The sequence below is a fragment of the Pocillopora damicornis genome, chromosome 4, assembly GCF_964200805.1.
Source record: "Pocillopora damicornis chromosome 4, jaPocDami1.2, whole genome shotgun sequence".
Classification (NCBI taxonomy): domain Eukaryota; kingdom Metazoa; phylum Cnidaria; class Anthozoa; order Scleractinia; family Pocilloporidae; genus Pocillopora; species Pocillopora damicornis.
Genome location: NC_142673.1, coordinates 17,389,973 through 17,408,817, shown reverse-complemented (window position 1 = coordinate 17,408,817; position 18,845 = coordinate 17,389,973). Strand labels below are relative to the sequence as shown.

The following is an 18,845-nucleotide window of genomic DNA, read 5'->3' as shown; positions in this document are numbered from 1 at the left end:
GTAAGGAGCAAGTAACAATAAATGTATGTTCTCACACACACATTACAGTCGGCTGAAAGCCGGGCGAAAAGCGGCAGAACGTAAACAAAAGCGTGACAAACTATAAGTATGTTTTTTTCGCTAGCAGTTCACGAATAAAACTCGTGACTCGAATTTCGATCGATAGGCTTTAAATAATGAAACCTTTTGCCTTGGCTTGGGCTACTGGTGATTGTTTGACTTGATTAACGCGGATTGTTGGAAACCGCCTGATGTTTCCCTTGACGAAATCGTGATTGAAATTTTGGTTGCAGAAAGAATCGACTCGCGTGGCCCAGACATTCTGGCGATAAGCGTTTTCGATTCTCGACTCAAGAAGCAGAGAGCGCATCAGTTCGACTGGGTTCTTTTGTTAAGAGTTGCTCTGTAGTTTTCGAAAGCCTGCCTTAATTATTTTTCAGATATCTGTCGCAGAATACATTTTGTTCAAAACCAGCGAAAAGCAACAGAACGTAAACCTTGACCGACAAGCAAAATTATGTAAATTCAAAAAGGTTTTCAGTTGCGGATGAAGGCCGTCCTTTGAGTTGGTCGACAATGGATACAAAAGAAAGAAGGTTGGAGGTGGCAGAGTGAATAACAAAGGCGATACGGGTCGATGATCAACGCGTTAGCTAACGCGTTAGCTAACGCGTTAGCGAAAGAGCACTAACGCGTTGACTTCTTCGAGCCCACGCGTTGACAACGCGTTAGGTGGTTCGCTTATCTTCGAGCGGTACTGTAAACATGCACTGGCAATGAGGGCCATACTAACCCCATCCAAGACCATGACCATTCGTAAATTGTATCTCCCAGTAACACATACTGGGAGAAGATATCACTGCAGAAGAAAATACAGCCAGCATTCAAGAACGGGAAATTACAAAGTTGGCAAAGAGGTTACCTGATAGAGCCAACACAACAGTAAGCAAAGACCTGTTAACAAAGAAGGCAAGATTATGGCAGGCTCATCTGGAGGTAATAAGAGATTTCCTCCTCCCAGGACCAGGGGTTTGGCAGCACTGGAAAGATGGTGGTTTAGTAGAGTTCCATGATGGCGCTAGTGAAGCCACACATCTCCCAGATGGTCCTCATGTCTTTCATTTCAGGTCAAGTTTAGTCAAAGCCATTCAAACCAGCTTGGTGACTGCTTGGAAACAATGTTCTGAGAAACCCAAAGAACTGCCTCTCTATCAGCTGAGAAGTGAGAGTGGGAGCTAGTTTACAATAAGTTACATCTCAGCCCCTCAGCCGCTAAAGAATGTCAGAAGAAACTGATCTCATTACCAAACCACAAGGTATTTGCATTCAAGTAATTATAGGAATCAACGATAAAATTTCAGTTAAATGAAACATGTGGAAATGTACATGTACACAAAATGTGAAGGAAAATAAGCAACCAAAATACACACAACATATTCGTTCCTGTGGCTTCATTTTAGCATAAGAAAATGAACAATTGAGAACTAAATTGCTTCCTTAATTACATGACATAGTTCTTGACTTTTGCCATAGAGTACTTAAGCATACTTACAGTAATTTATCAGTATTACAAGGAAATTCATTAACAGGATAAAACGAATGTAGCAATTAAATTATAGTCTAGTTCCTTATTTTTTCTTTTTCTCAAGAACCATCTTGTGAAGACATAGACAATGGTGATGACATGGAAGTTGCTGAAGTTAATCTTAGAGAAGAATCACAACTTGAAAACTTACATGACCACTTACAGAGTGACAAAGAACAAGGAAAGGAACAAGAACCTCAAGAAAATAGCAAAGAGCCTATAGAGCAAAACCAACTTCCACAGCTTTCAGAACATGAAATTTGTACTAGGTCAGATGAAAGTAACCAGCCCCTCACTTCAAAAACAGCAAAAGCAGTAGAGGTTGTAGTGGGTAAAACACCTGAAGGGATACAGCTTGACAAATTGCCCAAAAATTGCCAACAGGTATAAAAACCACCTGGGAAAAATAAAAGTTCTTGTGCTGAAGGCACACAACTACAGTCTGACATAAAAGTATGTGATGCAACCTTCTCAATACAGAAAAACCGGCTTCCAAATACTAATGACAATGAGTTATCAGATGAAGTAACAAGTACTCCTCATAAGAAAAAAGTTGCTCTGAAATTGCTACAATCCTGGAAGATTGCAGCACATTTCTAAAGTATTTTGATCAGGCATTCTTTCCTCATTTTATTCCCTTAAATGATTTAGTCAGGCCATTTAAAAAAGAAAGATAATAAGCTGCTTGAAATTGATTGTTGTCCATCACTTTTACCACCAAAAGCTTAGGATTAAGAGCAAATTTGTTACTGGTAATTAACACTTAATTACTAATTGCTCACCTTCATTGTCAGCAAGTCAAAGATTATGTTTGACTGCAAGATAGCTGTACTGTTGAGCTATCTTGACCCTATGGATTTAAAAAATACACTGTGAACATGAAATTAGAGAGGAAGTCTCATGCAACAGTTTTTACTTCATTTACACTACTTGACTTAAAATACTAGCATAACTTAGATGGCTTTAATTTAACAAGCTGCACTACATATAGGAATGTAAGTAAAAATCATGGTTGAGGTAATGGTCAGATTCCTACATGTTCATGTATGATTGAGAATGTTTGTGTTATTCGTCACAGGCAGGCAATCTCCTGACCCTATACATACAAGTTATAATTGGCAAAATGACAGACTTAAATACGAAGAGAGTCAAATAAGAGAAATGTCTTCTTGGATTCAAACTAGCAAGCAAGCATTTAAACCAAGAACTGCAACAGACCAAAATATTGATATTATCACTTTTAGTGAAATGCAGAAACAAGGCTACACCATAATTAAAGCATATTCAGAACAACCTTTTCCAAAACATCCATTATTGCTTATAATAATAGGTGGTGGTGGTACAGGAAAAAGCTACCTTATAAATGCCATTAAAATACTACTGAAACAGTCATGTGCTGTTACAGCCACAACTTGAAAAGCTGCATTTAGCTTATGTGGATGTACTATACATTCACCATTAAAACTTCCTGTAGATGCAAAAGGCAACAAAGACTTGACTGATCAAAGCCTTGTCTGACTTCAAATTATACTCGAAAAAATCAGTTATACTATAATTGATGAATTTTTACACAAACGAAAACAATGGGTGATATGCAACAACAGCTGCTCCAATTGGACACCTATACGCTGTGGCGTCCCCCAGGGAAGTCTTCTTAGCCCCCTTTTGTTTAACATTTTTATGAATGACATGAACGAAGCTGTAAATGACTCCTCTCTTCGTCTCTACGCAGACGACACTACCCAGTATATGGCAGACAAAAACCCGACTGTACTCCAGTTCTCGCTAAACCAAGACATGGAAAGACTATCCTCCTGGCTTGACCACAACTATCTTCAGGCCAACAGAGACAAGACACAAGCAATGGTCCTTGGCAAAAGTACCCACCACTATGACTTAAAGTTTAACGGCGCTTCTATCGACATTAAAGAGCACCTAAAGATCCTCGGAGTTCACCTTGACAATAAGTTATCTTTTCAAGAACACATAAATGAGATGTTAAAGAAAGTATTTGCTAAGATAGCCGCACTCCGCCGTCTTAAACGCCTAGTGCCTTCCAGTACACTGCTAGTTCTATATAGGAGTTTTGTTTTATCGCATTTTGAGTATTGTACTACTAATCGGCATCGGCAAAACTCTTAATAAGAAGTTAGAAGATGCAAACCACTACGGTCTCCGAACAATAATGAACTTGGGGAGAAGCATTAACTATGAATCAACTCTCAAAACAGCAGATATGAACACACTGGAACATAGACGCATAGAACAGTCGCTAATAATATTTCATAAATGCTACAAAGAGAACGGCCCAAGCTACCTAGCCGACCTCTTTGAACCCCGAATTACTCCCTACAACCTAAGAAATACTGGCCTCAACGTAACTCAAAATTCCTACAACAGCAAATTCCGTCACAATTCGTACTCATTTGTCATCTCTCGCATCTGGAACAAACTACCACCTTCTGTTAAAATCGCCCCTAACTTATCGTCTTTTAGAAGAAAACTGAAAACTCGTATTTTTACCGGCTGCCAATGCAAAAGCTGTCTATAATCTTTTGACACTTCTGCGTATACGTAGCTTCTGTTTAAATATACATTTGTAAATAGTTTAACGTGATAACTAATAATTTAGATTTAAGAATTTCAGTCTTTGTAAATGTATTTTATAGTCAGTCACTTTTATCATGAGCCTCCGGCTTGGGAGATTGGGCAACCACTCCCCGTGTACCTGACGGTAAATAAATTATACTTATACTTATACTAATTATACTTATACTTACTTATGAATATGTTAGGCCAAGAGATGTTTGTGTGGGTTGACAAACAGTGCCGCCAAGCTACTGGTTTAACTGATGAACTCTTTGGCAGCAAATTGATAATATTGGTTGGTGTTCCTGCCCAATTACCACCTGTAGCAGATAAGCCTCTTTATCACTTAAGCCCTTCAAATGCATTACAAGAACAAGGCCATTAATTTTAGTTTATCTCATGTTTAATACTGTTGTAAAACTAACATTAAACCATAGAGTAAAAGGATCAAATCCACAACAATCTAGATTCAGGGATTTACTAAACCAATTACATACAGGGGATTACACTCAAAATGACTAGCTATTTCTCTTAACTAGACACCATCAACAATAGACAACATCACTGCATTTAAAGATACTGTAAGACTTTACTATAGCAATGATGAAGTTGCAAAATACAACTTTGAAAAGCTTTCTGTACTGCAGCAACCAATAGCAAGGATTAATGCTCAACACTCGACTGCAGTAGCTAAAAAGGCCAGCGCTGATGAAATGTCAGGACTAAAACCTGTTGTTTTCCTTGCAAAAGGAGCACATGTCATGCTCACTTTGAATCTGTGGATATATGTTGTTCTATGTAATGGTGCAACTGGCACTGTTGTAGAATTTATATATGCTATCAATCAACAACCCCCTGACTTGCCTTATTGCTGTTATTGTCATGTTTGATGACTATACAGGCCCATCAATTAGTAACAACATAGAACAATGTGTACCCATATGTTCAATAGCAATAATGTCTGACACATTGGGTACTGTAAATGAAAAACAACAAACTCCTTTAAAACTTGCCTGGGCAATAACAAATCACAAAAGTCAGGGATTGACCCTGACAAATGCATGGATAGACACTGGTAAAAATGAGAGAACTCCAGGAATTTTTTATTTTGCAATTAGTAGAGTGAAGACACTCTCATCCCGAACCATGGAACCAATGACTTTTGAGAGATTAACAAGCCTGAAAAAGTCACCTTGTTTCCAGCATAGACTACAAGAAGAAAGTAGACTTGATAAACTTGCTGCCTTGTTGGTTGACAATCAACCAGACAGCTATTCAACTTAATTCATGTATGAAAACATAAACTAACTGTAAAGCACTGTGTTATGACTTGCTTAGTAAACCATTTTTTATGAATGAATTATTCTATTTCCTGTTTTAAAAAAATCAGTAAAAACTATACCAATTTAAACAAAGTAAAGTAAATTAGTAATTTAGTTCATCATTTGAAACACTATTGTTACAAATTGATTAAATTCTTTTATTTGCTTGTGAGTAATTAAATTTCATTTTAACCTTTTAGATAAAAAAAACAACAAATGGAGCAAGGTAAGCAAATTCTAATAATAGTAGTAATAATATTTTCTTTCATTTCTTTTGTGTTCCCAAGTAAGTAAGGACTGTCTGTCTCCCTGTCTGTCTGCCCACTTGTCTCCCTATCTAAACAATAATAACTATTCACTAGCAAAAAACATTCACAAAAACAAACAATTTTTATTCAAATGATTTGGCACAAATTATTGGTTCTCATCCTCACCCAAAATATACCTTTTGTCCTTTTCACATCTTCTACCACCCCAATTGTACCAGAAGAAATAATATGCCATATACAAGTCATGGTCTATCACAAGTAAAGAATGCCAGCAACTCTAAAAAAAAGTACTTCAACTGCACACTGCCATGTAAAGAGGTATTCACTGTGCTCTTTGTTTCTCACAACAGAAACACCCTGAAGTTACAACATTCGGAAAAACAAAATGTGCGGTTCAAATTTTAAATTTTACACCCTCTGCAAGTAATGACATAATATTAAATCACCAAAGCAAGATAATTCCAAATGAACAATCTGCAGGATTCAACTACTCTGAGGATCTGATACCCAGTAGGGTGGTAAGCAGCAATTCTGCACTGAATAATGTTGCCTCTGAGCAACTCATCAGCATCAAAGCACAGGTGGTGAACATTGCAGCAACAAAAGCAGTCAATACACAATATCAAGGAACATTAAAAAAGCAAGAAGTTTTAATAAGAATAATAATACATTTTTAAAAACCTTGAGGTTTAACCAAAAAATAAAAATGAAAGATACTTGAATACCACCAAAGATGTGTGTCATTTCAGGCCAACGAAACTTCACTATTTACTCAGCCATTAATAGATGTAAATGCAGAGTTGGTAAGCATGGTAGCATCAACAATTAATGGTAAGATTATAGGATTCCTTCAAATAAACAACTCAATTGGCTGCATATCATGCAGGAAAAAAGTTGTTCCGAACAAAGACAGTGAAGACCTTGGACAATGCAAAGATTGTAAACTAACTCAAATCATTGTATCTTGTGGAACACAGTGGTATATGCGCATACTGGTACAATCCTCCACAAATCCAAGTGAACAGCGCAGACTAACTCTTTACCACCAACAAATTCAAGAACTTATAACACACATGAAGTTGGATTTGAACTTGAAAAGTGTCAGTAAAACAGACATGACACTTGCAATATTGAAAGAAAGCAAAGCCATGAACATAACTTACAACTCGCTTTCAAACAAAGTGCAAACAATTAGTTAATTAGCATGACTATACTTGACATTCTTCAGCCATGAGATGATATGATGGTTGCATTTTTCCATTATAGGACAAACATAAACAATTAACGGAAAGAGAATAGGATTCCTTCAAATAAACAACTCAATTGGCTGCATATCATGCAGGAAAAAAGTTTTTCCAAACAAAGACAACCAGCTCATTCCATCTTAGTTATGAAGCATAACTATACTTGACATTATTAATTTTTTTAAGCCATGAAATGTAATATAATAATTTTCCCAATACAATGTTAACCATAACTTTGTTACTGTTTCATTAAAAAATTTTGCTTTAACCTACAATCAGTTATTACCCAAGTATATTAAACTTTTGTATAATTATGTAAATTACTATGCTAAAACCCAGACTATTTTGAGCCATTTTCACTTATCATATTTAAGTTGTAGTAACAATTACAGTTACAGTTTAAGATACCAATATACCGTTGCCGTTTTACAGTTATAGTTTAAGATACAAATATACCGTTGCTGTTTCGTGGCAAATTTCCCTTAACATTCAATTAATTACAACACTAATCTATTATGCTATTTTTGTAATTTAACAAAATGTCACTTTACAATTTTAGGAATAAATTGTGTTACAAATGATTTCCCCTTTCCCTCTATATTTTCTTGCATGTTTCTTTTCACTATAAAAAAGTTGAAAGACCCTTTCACACCCAATCCCCAACACCGTCCTTGTCCAATCGAACGCACCCTATAATCTCTGATTACTACTAGTTTAGTAAACGAAAAGAAATGCGCTTTCCTTGTATGAAACGTTCTTTATTTGGATCGAACGCACCCTATAATCTCTGATTACTACTAGTTTAGTAAACGAAAAGAAATGCGCTTTCCTTGTATGAAACGTTCTTTATTTGGATTTACGCGTGAGAGCATTATGGCAGCTATACGGCAAATTAGGGCTAATTTGTCGAAATAAACACAAAACTAACACTCACCTTAGCTGTAGACCCCACATCTACACAAAAACAACATCTTCTGAAAACATTTGCGCTAGATATCCATCTTCGCCTCTTCAAAAGCGCTCACGCTCTCTGTTCTAAACTTCGAATACGCCATGCGGTAACGGCCGCCATTTTTTAAAGTCTTGAAAGTCTGCTGGGGGTCTCGAACCAAGATAAAACCCAGGCCCTAAACTACTTGAGTTTGCAAGCTGCCAAAAGCCCACAATACGGTGCCCATTAGGGGCATTCTATCTCATTCTTTTCTTGTCAAATAGCGATTCCCCAATTTGAACTGGCGATGATTGATTCGATGCCACTCACTTTCTCCTATGTATGAGAGAAATTTATAATTCGGTAAAACATAACCAAATGGCGGAAAATCGTAAAACCTAGTGCCGGCAGTCTAACTTTTGTAAAGAAAGAAAAGATTAAGTGCGTGCATCTCAACAGGATATTTTTCAGCGCGAATTTGCGTTAGAAACTTTATTCAGAATTGGCCGGCGACGCGCCTATCCAAGTTTTTAAAGAAAGTATCGCCAGACTTCTTGATATACTGTCAGAATGATGAAGTGGTTTCTTCCCCTATAAAAGCCACTTTTATAGACAAAGAGGGTACGTGAAGACTGCTGTGGAGGCCTAACTCAGGATATGTTCTGGATCCACATTTTGGGAGCTTTCCTTTGATAGGCACTTTAATAGGGAAGAAATGAAGTTGCCTTTTACCCCCCATCAAATCTGCATGGGACTAGAAGTGTCTTTGAGGTAATTTGCAGAATCTTTCCACACGGTTTCATCACCACAAGTGCCATCACGGTACGCTTTTGCCAGTCGAGCGTTATGGGCGTATTCCTAGGCTCCAAGAGTGTTCCTGGACGCGTCCTTTGGCTGAAAACTGAAAAGGAGAGCATCACAGATAGGGGGGTATCTTGTTTTAGCAAGATTTGAAATGAGGATTGCCCCTGTTTGGGGGAAGGCTTAAAAAAATATACTGGTTAAGCAAGCTTAGCCGATTCATTTTTGTTCTGAGACCCCTGTGTATCTTACAATGGATAGTAGATGGGGTCTCTAAGAATCATGTGGATGAACTTTGGTCTCAGTTAAATTCATGAGCCGAGTGTTTTACAGAGTCTCGGCACTGTAAAGTGCGCTGTAAGTTTTTTAAGCTAGCCAGAAAAGGAACAAGGGATAAATACCGCATGCTCGTTCATATTTTGATAAATTTAGTTTTATTAGTGTTCTATCATGGAACATAATATCAACAAGTGGCTCCACAGTTCTTGGTGGAAGCACGGTCAAAACAGTTCTTTTATGTATAAGTTTACTACACTGAAACACTGAAATGCAAGCTTTTTCAAGTTAGGGGGAAACCAGACTTTTCAAGTTAAACGTTATGAAGCAGCTAAGGATCTTTTTACGGTTTAGTCGTTGCTAAAGTAATCCACTTGACCTTAATTATCTAGCTCAAGGAAAAAAACAAGGGAAAGGAAGTATGCTCCAGAATATTATTCTTGAAATTTACATCCGACTCGTTAATTATAATTGCGAAAAGATACATATATTTCGCATCTTTAGCAATTACTGTTTTATGTTTCGGCTTAAACGTCGTTTTTAGGTGTTGTTCTGAAATGTGCTACTCCTTCTAGAAGACCGTGGCACGCAAGATTGTTTCTCCATCTTTAGAGCAACATTGTAAGGGTTTACTTACATAATGCACATGTTGTTAGTATGCACATGTAGTGGTACATGATGCGCAGGTTAACTACACCTCTTTTTCAAGCCATGAGACTGAATGCTCACGAAAAGTAGGGAGAAAGTGCTTCTTTCTACCAGGGAGAGTACTATTTCGTTTTGTTTTGTGACAACTTCCATGATTGGCCATAAAGTTTCTTATTGTTATTTGTTACGGCTTGGTTATTTATTAGATGTTTTCAATATGATAGACAAGATCTATATATAATCTCAGTGCCTCTTCTGCGTCATCTGGCATCGTCAGATTCTCTTCATCCATGATGAGGTAAGCCAACTCCACGAACCCTCTAGAGGCCGGCTGTTCATTGAGTTGATCACAGCATACCTCTTTAGCTAAATCGATTTCATCTCTTGGCACTGGAGTAGAGTAATCCATGGCTTCTTTTAGTTCAGGAAGAAAATATAGAACTTCGGGGCGACCTGCTGGGGAGTCGGAATTTCTACATGGCCTAATCCTATGAAGCTTCCATTGTTCTGTCACGTGTTTGAGCTCGTCTTGGATTAAGTGCATGAAATAGAATTTCAGGCATTCTACATGAATTGGATTACTGTCGCAATAAATGCCCGCGTCCCGAATATCCTTGGAGAATTTGATTTACCAATCAGACTCAGTTTTACGAAGAAAAGACGACCAAGCTTCAATCCTTTGATTGGAAACTGAACGTCCATACATAAAGCTCGTATCGCCCGAGAAGGAATCAATGCCATTCCATTCGGCGTGGACAATCCTCGGAACACCACTCACTTGTTTTATACAGTCACAATAGTACTCCGCTATGACGCTGGGATCATTGTTGGTGACACTGGCTTCAAGCCACAAAATGCGGCGACTGTATTCATCTATCGCACCATGAATACAAAAACCAAAGGGGTTTTAGCTTATCACAACCATCTATATGCCAGATCTAATTTGGTCCTTTGGCATAGTACTTCCTACGTTTCAGACGCCTTCTGGATCTTCTTTCAACACCCTCTGGGTTTAGGGTTTTAAGAATAAGGCGCACAATATCCTTGTCAACAACAAGGCCATAATCGTTTCTGAGTCTGCGGTACATTAATCTATAGCTAATGGAACTCCCACTTCCACAAAGTTCCCTTTTAACTGCACTTACAATCTCATGTGGGTTGCTGTAATTTCGTCTTCGAAATAGACCTTGATTTCTCAGTATTCTTTTTAACCGAAGAAGGCTCAAACGTATTCCATGGCTCAAAGTCAAAAATGACAAAATTTCAACATGATTGAATCCAAGGTCAAAGTAGGTTGAAATGAGCCCATCTCTCTGACTAATATTATGTTGAACCATTGGAATATACGAGTGTAAAACTGCTTTGCAGGAAGACAAACAAAAAGATACTGCTTACATGGATATGATGGAAGCCATATTGGGCGTAAGGAGTCGGCAGTTTCTTTGGACAGTGGTAAAATCGCCATTTCAAAGAATCACCAGTTCAAAAGTGGCGATCGCCAATTCAAAGTGGCGATCGCGACTTCAAAGTGGCGATCGCTACTTCAAAGTGGCGATCGCTGGTTCAGAGTAGCGAATCTCCAGTTCAAAGTGGTGATCGCCAGTTTAAAGTGGCGAATCGTCAGCTCAAAGTGGCGATCGCGACTTCATAGTGGTCATCTCTAGTTCGATTCAAAGAAGCGGATCGCGAGTTCAAAGTGGCGATCGCCACTTCAAAGTAGCGAATCGCCAGTTCAAAGTGGCGATCGCCTGTTCAAAGCGGCGATCGCCAGTTCAAAGTGGCGAACCGCCAGTTTATAAAAAAGAATGAAATGGCATGGCCCTTAATGGGCACCGTAGATGCCTATCTCTCGACACATCAAAAGAGTAAGTAATGGTTATACTGTAGAGATGTTCTTTCATTCTTTCGACAAATGTTTGCGGGGACACAAAGAAGAAATCTTACTTCTGCCATTTGCAGAAGCTTCTGGATATTTATGTATGAACAGAATTTAACATGACATCCTTAGCTGTTAGCGTTTTCTTCTCTTTAAATCTTTTAGCAATTCTGTGCATAAGAATATGTGTCTGGCCCCATCAAGCATCCTGAGAAGGAGCCTCTCACCACCAAGGCCAACTTCCAAGTTATAGCAAAAGAAAGGTTTTTCTCTATACTCACATGTTACCGGTGGAAAATCCTGTTTTAAATTATGTATTATTTACAATAACAACTCAGCCAGGTACATTGTACGAAAAAAAAGGTCGGAAAAAGTCTATTAGCTTGACTAACTGTGAACTTTTTCAGTTGCATGCATGGACCTTATTAGTACCTTATTTTTTCATGTCAGTATACCCTTCATCTCAAACAGACAAAGTAATTCCTACACTGTGGACATGATCACTCGTTCTTTCAAGTTATTATGTCAAAAATCCTTTCTTCTCGGATGAAGTTTTTCGACATCCCACTAAGGCAGGAAAGGTTCATCAAAATTTTTTTGGTTTGTTCTGGTTATTTTATTTTCGTTGTGGTCTGCATATCGCTAAAATAAGGTTTTTAGAAGATCAACAAAGACGAGGAATGACTCATTACGTCACAGTAAGAAGGAAGAAATCACAAAAATAAAACATCAGATCTAAAAAGCATTACTAGCTTGGGATGTAAAGTCAAAACCGTTAGAGTGTGGCTAAGGTGGTTATTTTGGTACCGCTTTTTGTGAAACAACTTAATTATAGGTATAGAGTGAAGAGGTGGAAATGTAAATACTTGTACGGCGTCTTCTTCGGATGCATTTATTCACATGAGAGAAATGAAAGACAAACAAATGTCAGGATATATATCAAAATACCATATGCTACTTTTCTACCGAGTCAATTCTGAATACGATACGACCTTTGCGTTTATATTTTGCACATCATACGAACAGACACAGCCATGAATACTGCTATAAAGTACTTGATCCTAAACCAAGCTCGCGCAGATCTTAATTCTAATCACATTCATTTATTTTGTGGATACTGTTCGTGTTAATTTTTACCTGGCATTGTGGCTCAGAGGAACATTACCTTTGGAAAGGATGACGATTTCTCGACACATAACAAAGTAATTGCGATATTGTGGACATGTTCTGTCATTTCTTCGACAAAAATTTTTGGTCACGAGAACGGGGACAGCGAAAAGGAATCTTACTTCTGTAATTTGCAGAGGCTCTTTGAATGTTTTGAATGGACAGCATTTAGTGTTATATCACTAACCCTTGGCGTTTTATTCACTTTGACGCTTTCAGCAATTCTTCACAATAATATGCATCAAACTGTGGCCCCATCAGAAGAGAGAGCTAGTTAAAACCAACGGCAGCTCCAAGCTAACTACAGCGAAAGCAGTGAAGGTTACCTGGATGATGATCGCAATCGCTATTTTGTTCCTCGTTTACGAGTTATCTTTCGATATTATAAGGGCATTGCTATATCTTGGCTTTATGATTGAGCCTTTGGAGCCAACTTTAAAAAATGGACTGAAAAATTTTTTTGCAAATCTTCGTATTTTTCCGTTTACATCCGAGAGTATAAATCTTCAGCAAAAGATGCTGAAATGATATTAATCATTTCTCGCTTTTACTTTGCCGAAGTGAAAGACAACGTGATTTTTTATTAATTCAGTTTTATTTACGATAACTTATTGGCGATAATTTACGACAATGTGACTTTACTTCTTGTAAACACTGCAGATATACCTTTGAACAACCGGTCCCTCTGCTCCACCATTATTTCCCTTTGCCCTTCGACAAAGCAGAAAAGCGCTTTTTTTAACCACAGGCTGCTCCATCTTGTTTTTAAGACCTAGCAGGGAGTAAGCAACAAATAAATGTTGTCTGGAATCGCTTAGAAGTTATTGAATAAAGCTTCAAAATATCACACCACAATAACATTAGCCACGTTCTGATCACGCAAACCATGGACATTGATCGCATTCAATAAAAGTATCCCTTCCAGGAAATAATTTAGACTTGCTGTCAGGACTCTTTAATTTGCCATTCGGTCTTTGTCGTAAAACGTTTCATTTCCTCTAGCCTGATTATCAATTTGATTCCAATGTCATTTACAACCTTTAATGCTACGAGGAGTGGTATTTCTATTTCCTTTGCAATGTCCATAAAGGCCGGATATGTTTCAATAAGGTTTCAATTACACCAAACGACTTGAATGCAAAACAGCGTTTAAAAAACGACGACGACATAGCAACTAAACAGATATGCTTAGGATCTCAATTTTTAATGAATTCGAATGAAATTATCCGAATCACAAAACAACAAACTACCCTACCTAGGTGAAAAGATAGAGTCGGTAAATAGAGATCATTATTGTGAGTGGCATGGTGGAGGAAAGAGGCCAAGCGTTTCATTGGTAAGGCAAGAAAACGACAGATCGCAAAAACTATTGTTGCCAATTATTTGAAAGAAAGAAAAATATACAAAGTGATTACAAAAAAAATTGCGAAGGCTAATTCATTTTCGTACAGCCTGCAGTTGAAAATGAATCATCCCAATGGTATAATTAAGTTCACTCAAAATTTATTGTTTATTCTTCGACTACAAAAGGCGCGGCTTGCCTACCCTGGATTTGATTAAAAAGAGATAGAAATATGTTAATAATCCTGAACACCTGCTCTTTTTAAAAAATTAAAACAAAAATCAGTTTTAACACTCCTTTCAAATAAACACAATTCATCTTTACGTTGTACAATATTGATTTACTTTTGCTTCCTTATTGTAATAACTTGACCACAAGAAGCACGCCCTTCCCCTATTTCCGTAGCCTTTCCAATTCCACACGATATTCGTGAAGAGCACGTTTTTTTTTACAAGGACTGAGACTACGTCCATAATAATGTGTTTTCGTTTGCAAACGGATACTCTTTGATGTGTTTTGGCCCTCCGTCCACTCTAAAATGCTTGAAAACGGATGCCTTTTGTATAGGTGGTAACATGATTTCGAGTACAATCTGGTGTCAATAAGGACGAATAAATTTTTCAAAGGCAACAAAACTGCACGAGCCCATAGGGTGAGTGCATTTTGTAGTCTTTAAAAAATTTGCAAGTGCTTACTTACACAAAATTGTAAGTGAAATCATATTATTTACACGAAGAAAGCCTCATAGAAGACAGACGAAGTTTTGACAGCGCGCGCGCTATTTGCAATTTCCCCTTTTTTCAAGTTTTGAAAATTTTTTCCATGTACAAATGAAAACGAATTGATTCCAAAACGATATCAAAAAGTTTAAAACGCAGGCATATCGCTTTAGTTGAAAACGATGGAGGACGTTGAATGACGTCATGGCGTCTGGCAACCTCTTTTCCAGGCCTCCCGTACTAGCCTTGTTTCACACAAGATTACGCACGTTTAGCTGTTTTTGCTCATGGTTTAGCGCCAGCCCGAAATGGCGCAAATCGAATCGAAAAACGCTCACCAAAGTGTAGACATTTTAAAACGCAGGCATATCGTTTTAGACGGGGTCTAAAATGTTATCTAAAATCGGCACTAGAATTTCTGTAGCTATCTGTCGTGTCGCCGTTTCAATGAAAATCAAGAAAACTCGATAATTTTCTTTCTTCAGCTTAAATATTGTGTCACTCAGTAGTCGGTTATGTACTTGTGCTTTCGTTGGTTAATCTGAAATTTTCTCAAAAAAGAGGAAAAACAAAGCAATTTGTCAGTTTGCATCGTGTCCAGGGGAGAATCTATTAACATCTTCACAGCACTCCCGAGGTAACAGTTTGATCTCCGTTGGTCGTTGAGTCAATAATTCATTTCACTAAACTGAAAAAGGGAAAGAATAGACACTTCCAGTTTTAATATGAAGAACATTCGACTGCATTACATAGTTTCTTCACGTTCTCTGGCAGTTGCGATATATCATGTTTGGGATTTCATTATATGGGAACATAACAACTACAAATGAAAATGCAACGAATTTGTTTGTGCACACGAAGTGTTGATGATTGAAGTGCAAACTAAAATGAGCGAACTGTTGTTGTTTAAATATTTTTCAAGTAGTCTCTCTCTCACTGGCTAACTATTGTCATCAATTAGAACGTCAACACATGGAGCCATCAAAAGGAAAATGTCAACGAAAACTTCTAATTGATTATTATAGTTTGCCAGCAGGGAAAGAACCATCAATCAAAAATGGTAATAGGTGATCAAAACAGCTTGCCTATCGCCGAGAAGAAAGGGAAGTTCTGATGGAAATAGATTTTATATCTAAGGTAAGAAAAAATAATTTTTAAGGTTATGGAAAAGTAAGCAATATAGATAAGACATTCTCAACACCCTTAGTTGGTCTATTTACTTACTCTTTAGCCAAACAGCATTGATACCTCACAATATAAGTAAAATAATCTGCCCGCACAGAGTGAACTGCATTTAAAGGAACACATTATCGATTTCAGTACAATCTTCGCAAGTACGATGCTTTTTTTTTAAATAAAATGTTTATTACTGCAACTCGTGGAAGAAATCTTAAAATAACCCAAAACACGTTGCTCATAATTTCTTCCATAGAGTGGCTCTTCAAACAATAGATTTGTTCAAAACAGAGCCTTTAACTCGCTTGAATTTGGAGCGACAAAATTTTAATTAGAATTTCAAAATAAACAATGGGTGTTAAGAGTATGTATCAGTGGTAATACAAATCATATCTTGAGTGAGAATTATTAACATTTACAACGGGAAATGACATTTGTGATAAAAAGATATAATTGAGGCAGTTAAAAAGAAATCTTTCTTTCGGATGCAAATCTTATCTTCAGAACATCCCGAGCCAAAAATGGAATTATGGAACTTTTCAAAGAGCGACAGTATCGATGTAGAGTCAATGTCCAACTCCAGAGGCGTTATTCTCAAAGAAGGTACGATATACATGTTAATCAAGCACATCTGAACACGCTATTACGGTGCGTCAATCCACTTACTGAATAACCATCCTTTAAGAAGATGAACATATCAGGTACATATTGCACCTTTAAGAGAAATATGGTCTATTAGCTTTTTTAAATTTCTATCAAATGGAGCTTCATGGCTGAAAATTGAAAATATGCCAAAATATATGCTTGAAGATTTCACTTCTAGTAACGGAGCCACAGTTCTTACGAGTACCTTAACGTATACCCGAGGATGGGAAAGTTAGAAAAGCAAGAGGAATATACTGTAACACTTTTAAGGTATGAAATCATGTTCTCTCTTGTTTGTAAACTCACATGTTACCAGAAATATTTACTTCTTTACCCTTTAGGGAATGCTACAAGGGATAGTGGAAAGGAAGAAGGTCATTTGAATCTGGTGATGTATGTGGCCTACACCATCACATTTCTGTCATCTTTATTCGGCAACTCAGTTATCATTTATATCATTCGAACAGATAACTCCTTGAAGACCACGACAAATTATCTGGTTATGAACCAAGCATGTGTCGATATTTTTATAACATTGTCTGAGCCAGTGAATTTCCTTTATCACAGTTTCACAGGCAGCCTATGGCTTCGGGGCGTTATAGGTTTAATAACTTGCAAGGTGTATATGACGTCTGTATACTCATTGCCTGACTTTTCAGTGTGGATCCTTGCAGTGATTGCTGTTGACCGCTTTTACGCAGTAGTTCTGCCTTTAAGACAGTCACCTGTATCTCAGCATTTAAAGAAAATCATGTTTATTCTCTGGTTATGGTCTCTCGCTTGGTCGGTACCCATCGTTATCGGTGAGAACTTTATAAAAGTTGGACAATCCTATTATTGCGATTTATATCGTCTTGTAAATAAGTGGACCATCCTTAACGATATACATCTCGCTGTGGGTGTCTTGTTACCTTTTCTAGTAATAGTCTGTCTTTACACGGCAGTCTGCTACAAACTTTGGTCACGTAAAGTGCCAGGAGAAGGAGCCAATCAGATCGAGGCTCAGAGAATAGCAAAAAGAGTCACCGTAATGATGATTGCGGTGGTAGTATTGTACGCCTTTTGCTGGTTCACTTTGTTTACATTTTTCTTCTTAAATTCTCACCATTACCTACAGTTAAATGGAATACTACTTTTCTTGGTTATGTGGCTACCATCTCTCTTCAGTGGCCTCAATCCTTACGTTTACCTCACATTTAGTCAAAATTTTCGTAAGGCCTGTAAAAAGATATTGTCAAATTGCCGTTTCCCACCTCAAGACATACGTCCTATTTCTGTTTGTTCACAACACATAGAACTAAAACAGAGGTAAGAACATGTAGCTTAATAGCATACAAACATGAAGGGCGACGTTGCTGAATAAAGTTCACATTGCCTTTGTATACCGAAATAACATTAAAGTTGTTGAGTATAATGTTTTCCCTGTTGCTTGCTTCTTGTGTCATTAGTACTGACAAAATGGGAAGGCATGCGTTATTGTTGTTACAGTGGGAATTTCAGTTGGGTATTAGGTGTATATTCGACTAATAAAAAAAAAAAATCTGAAAAAAGGATCTTAATAGATAAAAACAGCAAAATTCTCAGGAACGTGAAGCGTATGAGATCCACAAGCCCGCAGGGCTCGAAAAACGAGGAACAGCGGACATAGCATAGGGTTCTGTCCAAAAAGTAATGAGAACGAACATCCACAAAGTCCTAAAGACCATGTTGTGTTTAGTCCCGGCACTGAGTGATAAATTTATATCAAGAGTGCAAGACGGACAAATTTTCTTACAAAAAAATTTCGATCGCTACTAAAGTCAACACGATTTAAGGGTTCTATGCATAAAACATCAGTGGTATTAAAAAAATTTTGCAGCGTGGTAACAGCACCTACCCTTCCTTTAAAGACATTACATTTCTGTCACTTTTAATTTTATAAGAAACAACCTGCGTCATCCCTTGCCTTGGCCACCCAGTCGATCGACATTTCAGAATGCACTATAATGGAAAAGGGAATATGGTACGTTGTTTGTAGTTAGAGTAGAACTAATTATCAAACGACAGACACCACCAGCAAAGAGCGTAATTGCTTATATAGGATTCAGTTAAATGAAACTTATGTTTTCAGTAAACAAGAAACACTTCATAGAACAGCAAGCTATAAGTGATTCTACAGCGACTCCCTTTCTCTCTGCTTAAGGAGATAAATGAAAAAAATTATTCAAGTAGGGGTTTGCACGATTTGCCCATATCCCTTCTTAAAGACTATAGAT

The 18,845-nt window shown here is 37.4% G+C and overlaps 2 protein-coding genes and 2 pseudogenes across 3 annotated transcripts; 3 read left to right on the top strand and 1 right to left on the bottom strand.

The window, feature by feature from the left end:
* Positions 1 to 1,175: 1,175 nt before the first annotated feature.
* On the top strand, positions 1,176 to 2,880 carry LOC149047059 (uncharacterized). Its single transcript, XM_089205240.1, has 2 exons — positions 1,176 to 1,316; positions 1,650 to 2,880. The coding sequence occupies exons 1-2, from the start codon at positions 1,280 to 1,282 to the stop codon at positions 1,973 to 1,975; spliced, it is 363 nt and encodes a 120-aa protein (XP_089061366.1). The 5' UTR covers positions 1,176 to 1,279; the 3' UTR covers positions 1,976 to 2,880.
* Positions 1,829 to 7,750, top strand: LOC113680454 (ATP-dependent DNA helicase PIF6-like; annotated as a pseudogene). The gene is made up of 2 exons (XR_016186248.1): positions 1,829 to 1,969; positions 3,318 to 7,750. The product of XR_016186248.1 is annotated as an ATP-dependent DNA helicase PIF6-like (transcript).
* A 1,514-nt stretch (positions 7,751 to 9,264) lies between these two features.
* LOC113680452 (uncharacterized) lies at positions 9,265 to 10,768 on the bottom strand (annotated as a pseudogene).
* A 4,971-nt stretch (positions 10,769 to 15,739) lies between these two features.
* On the top strand, positions 15,740 to 18,007 carry LOC113680451 (substance-P receptor-like). Its single transcript, XM_027197486.2, has 2 exons — positions 15,740 to 15,906; positions 16,450 to 18,007. Exon 2 carries the CDS (start codon positions 16,814 to 16,816, stop codon positions 17,900 to 17,902), a length of 1,089 nt encoding a protein of 362 aa, XP_027053287.2. The 5' UTR covers positions 15,740 to 15,906; positions 16,450 to 16,813; the 3' UTR covers positions 17,903 to 18,007.
* Positions 18,008 to 18,845: the final 838 nt, after the last annotated feature.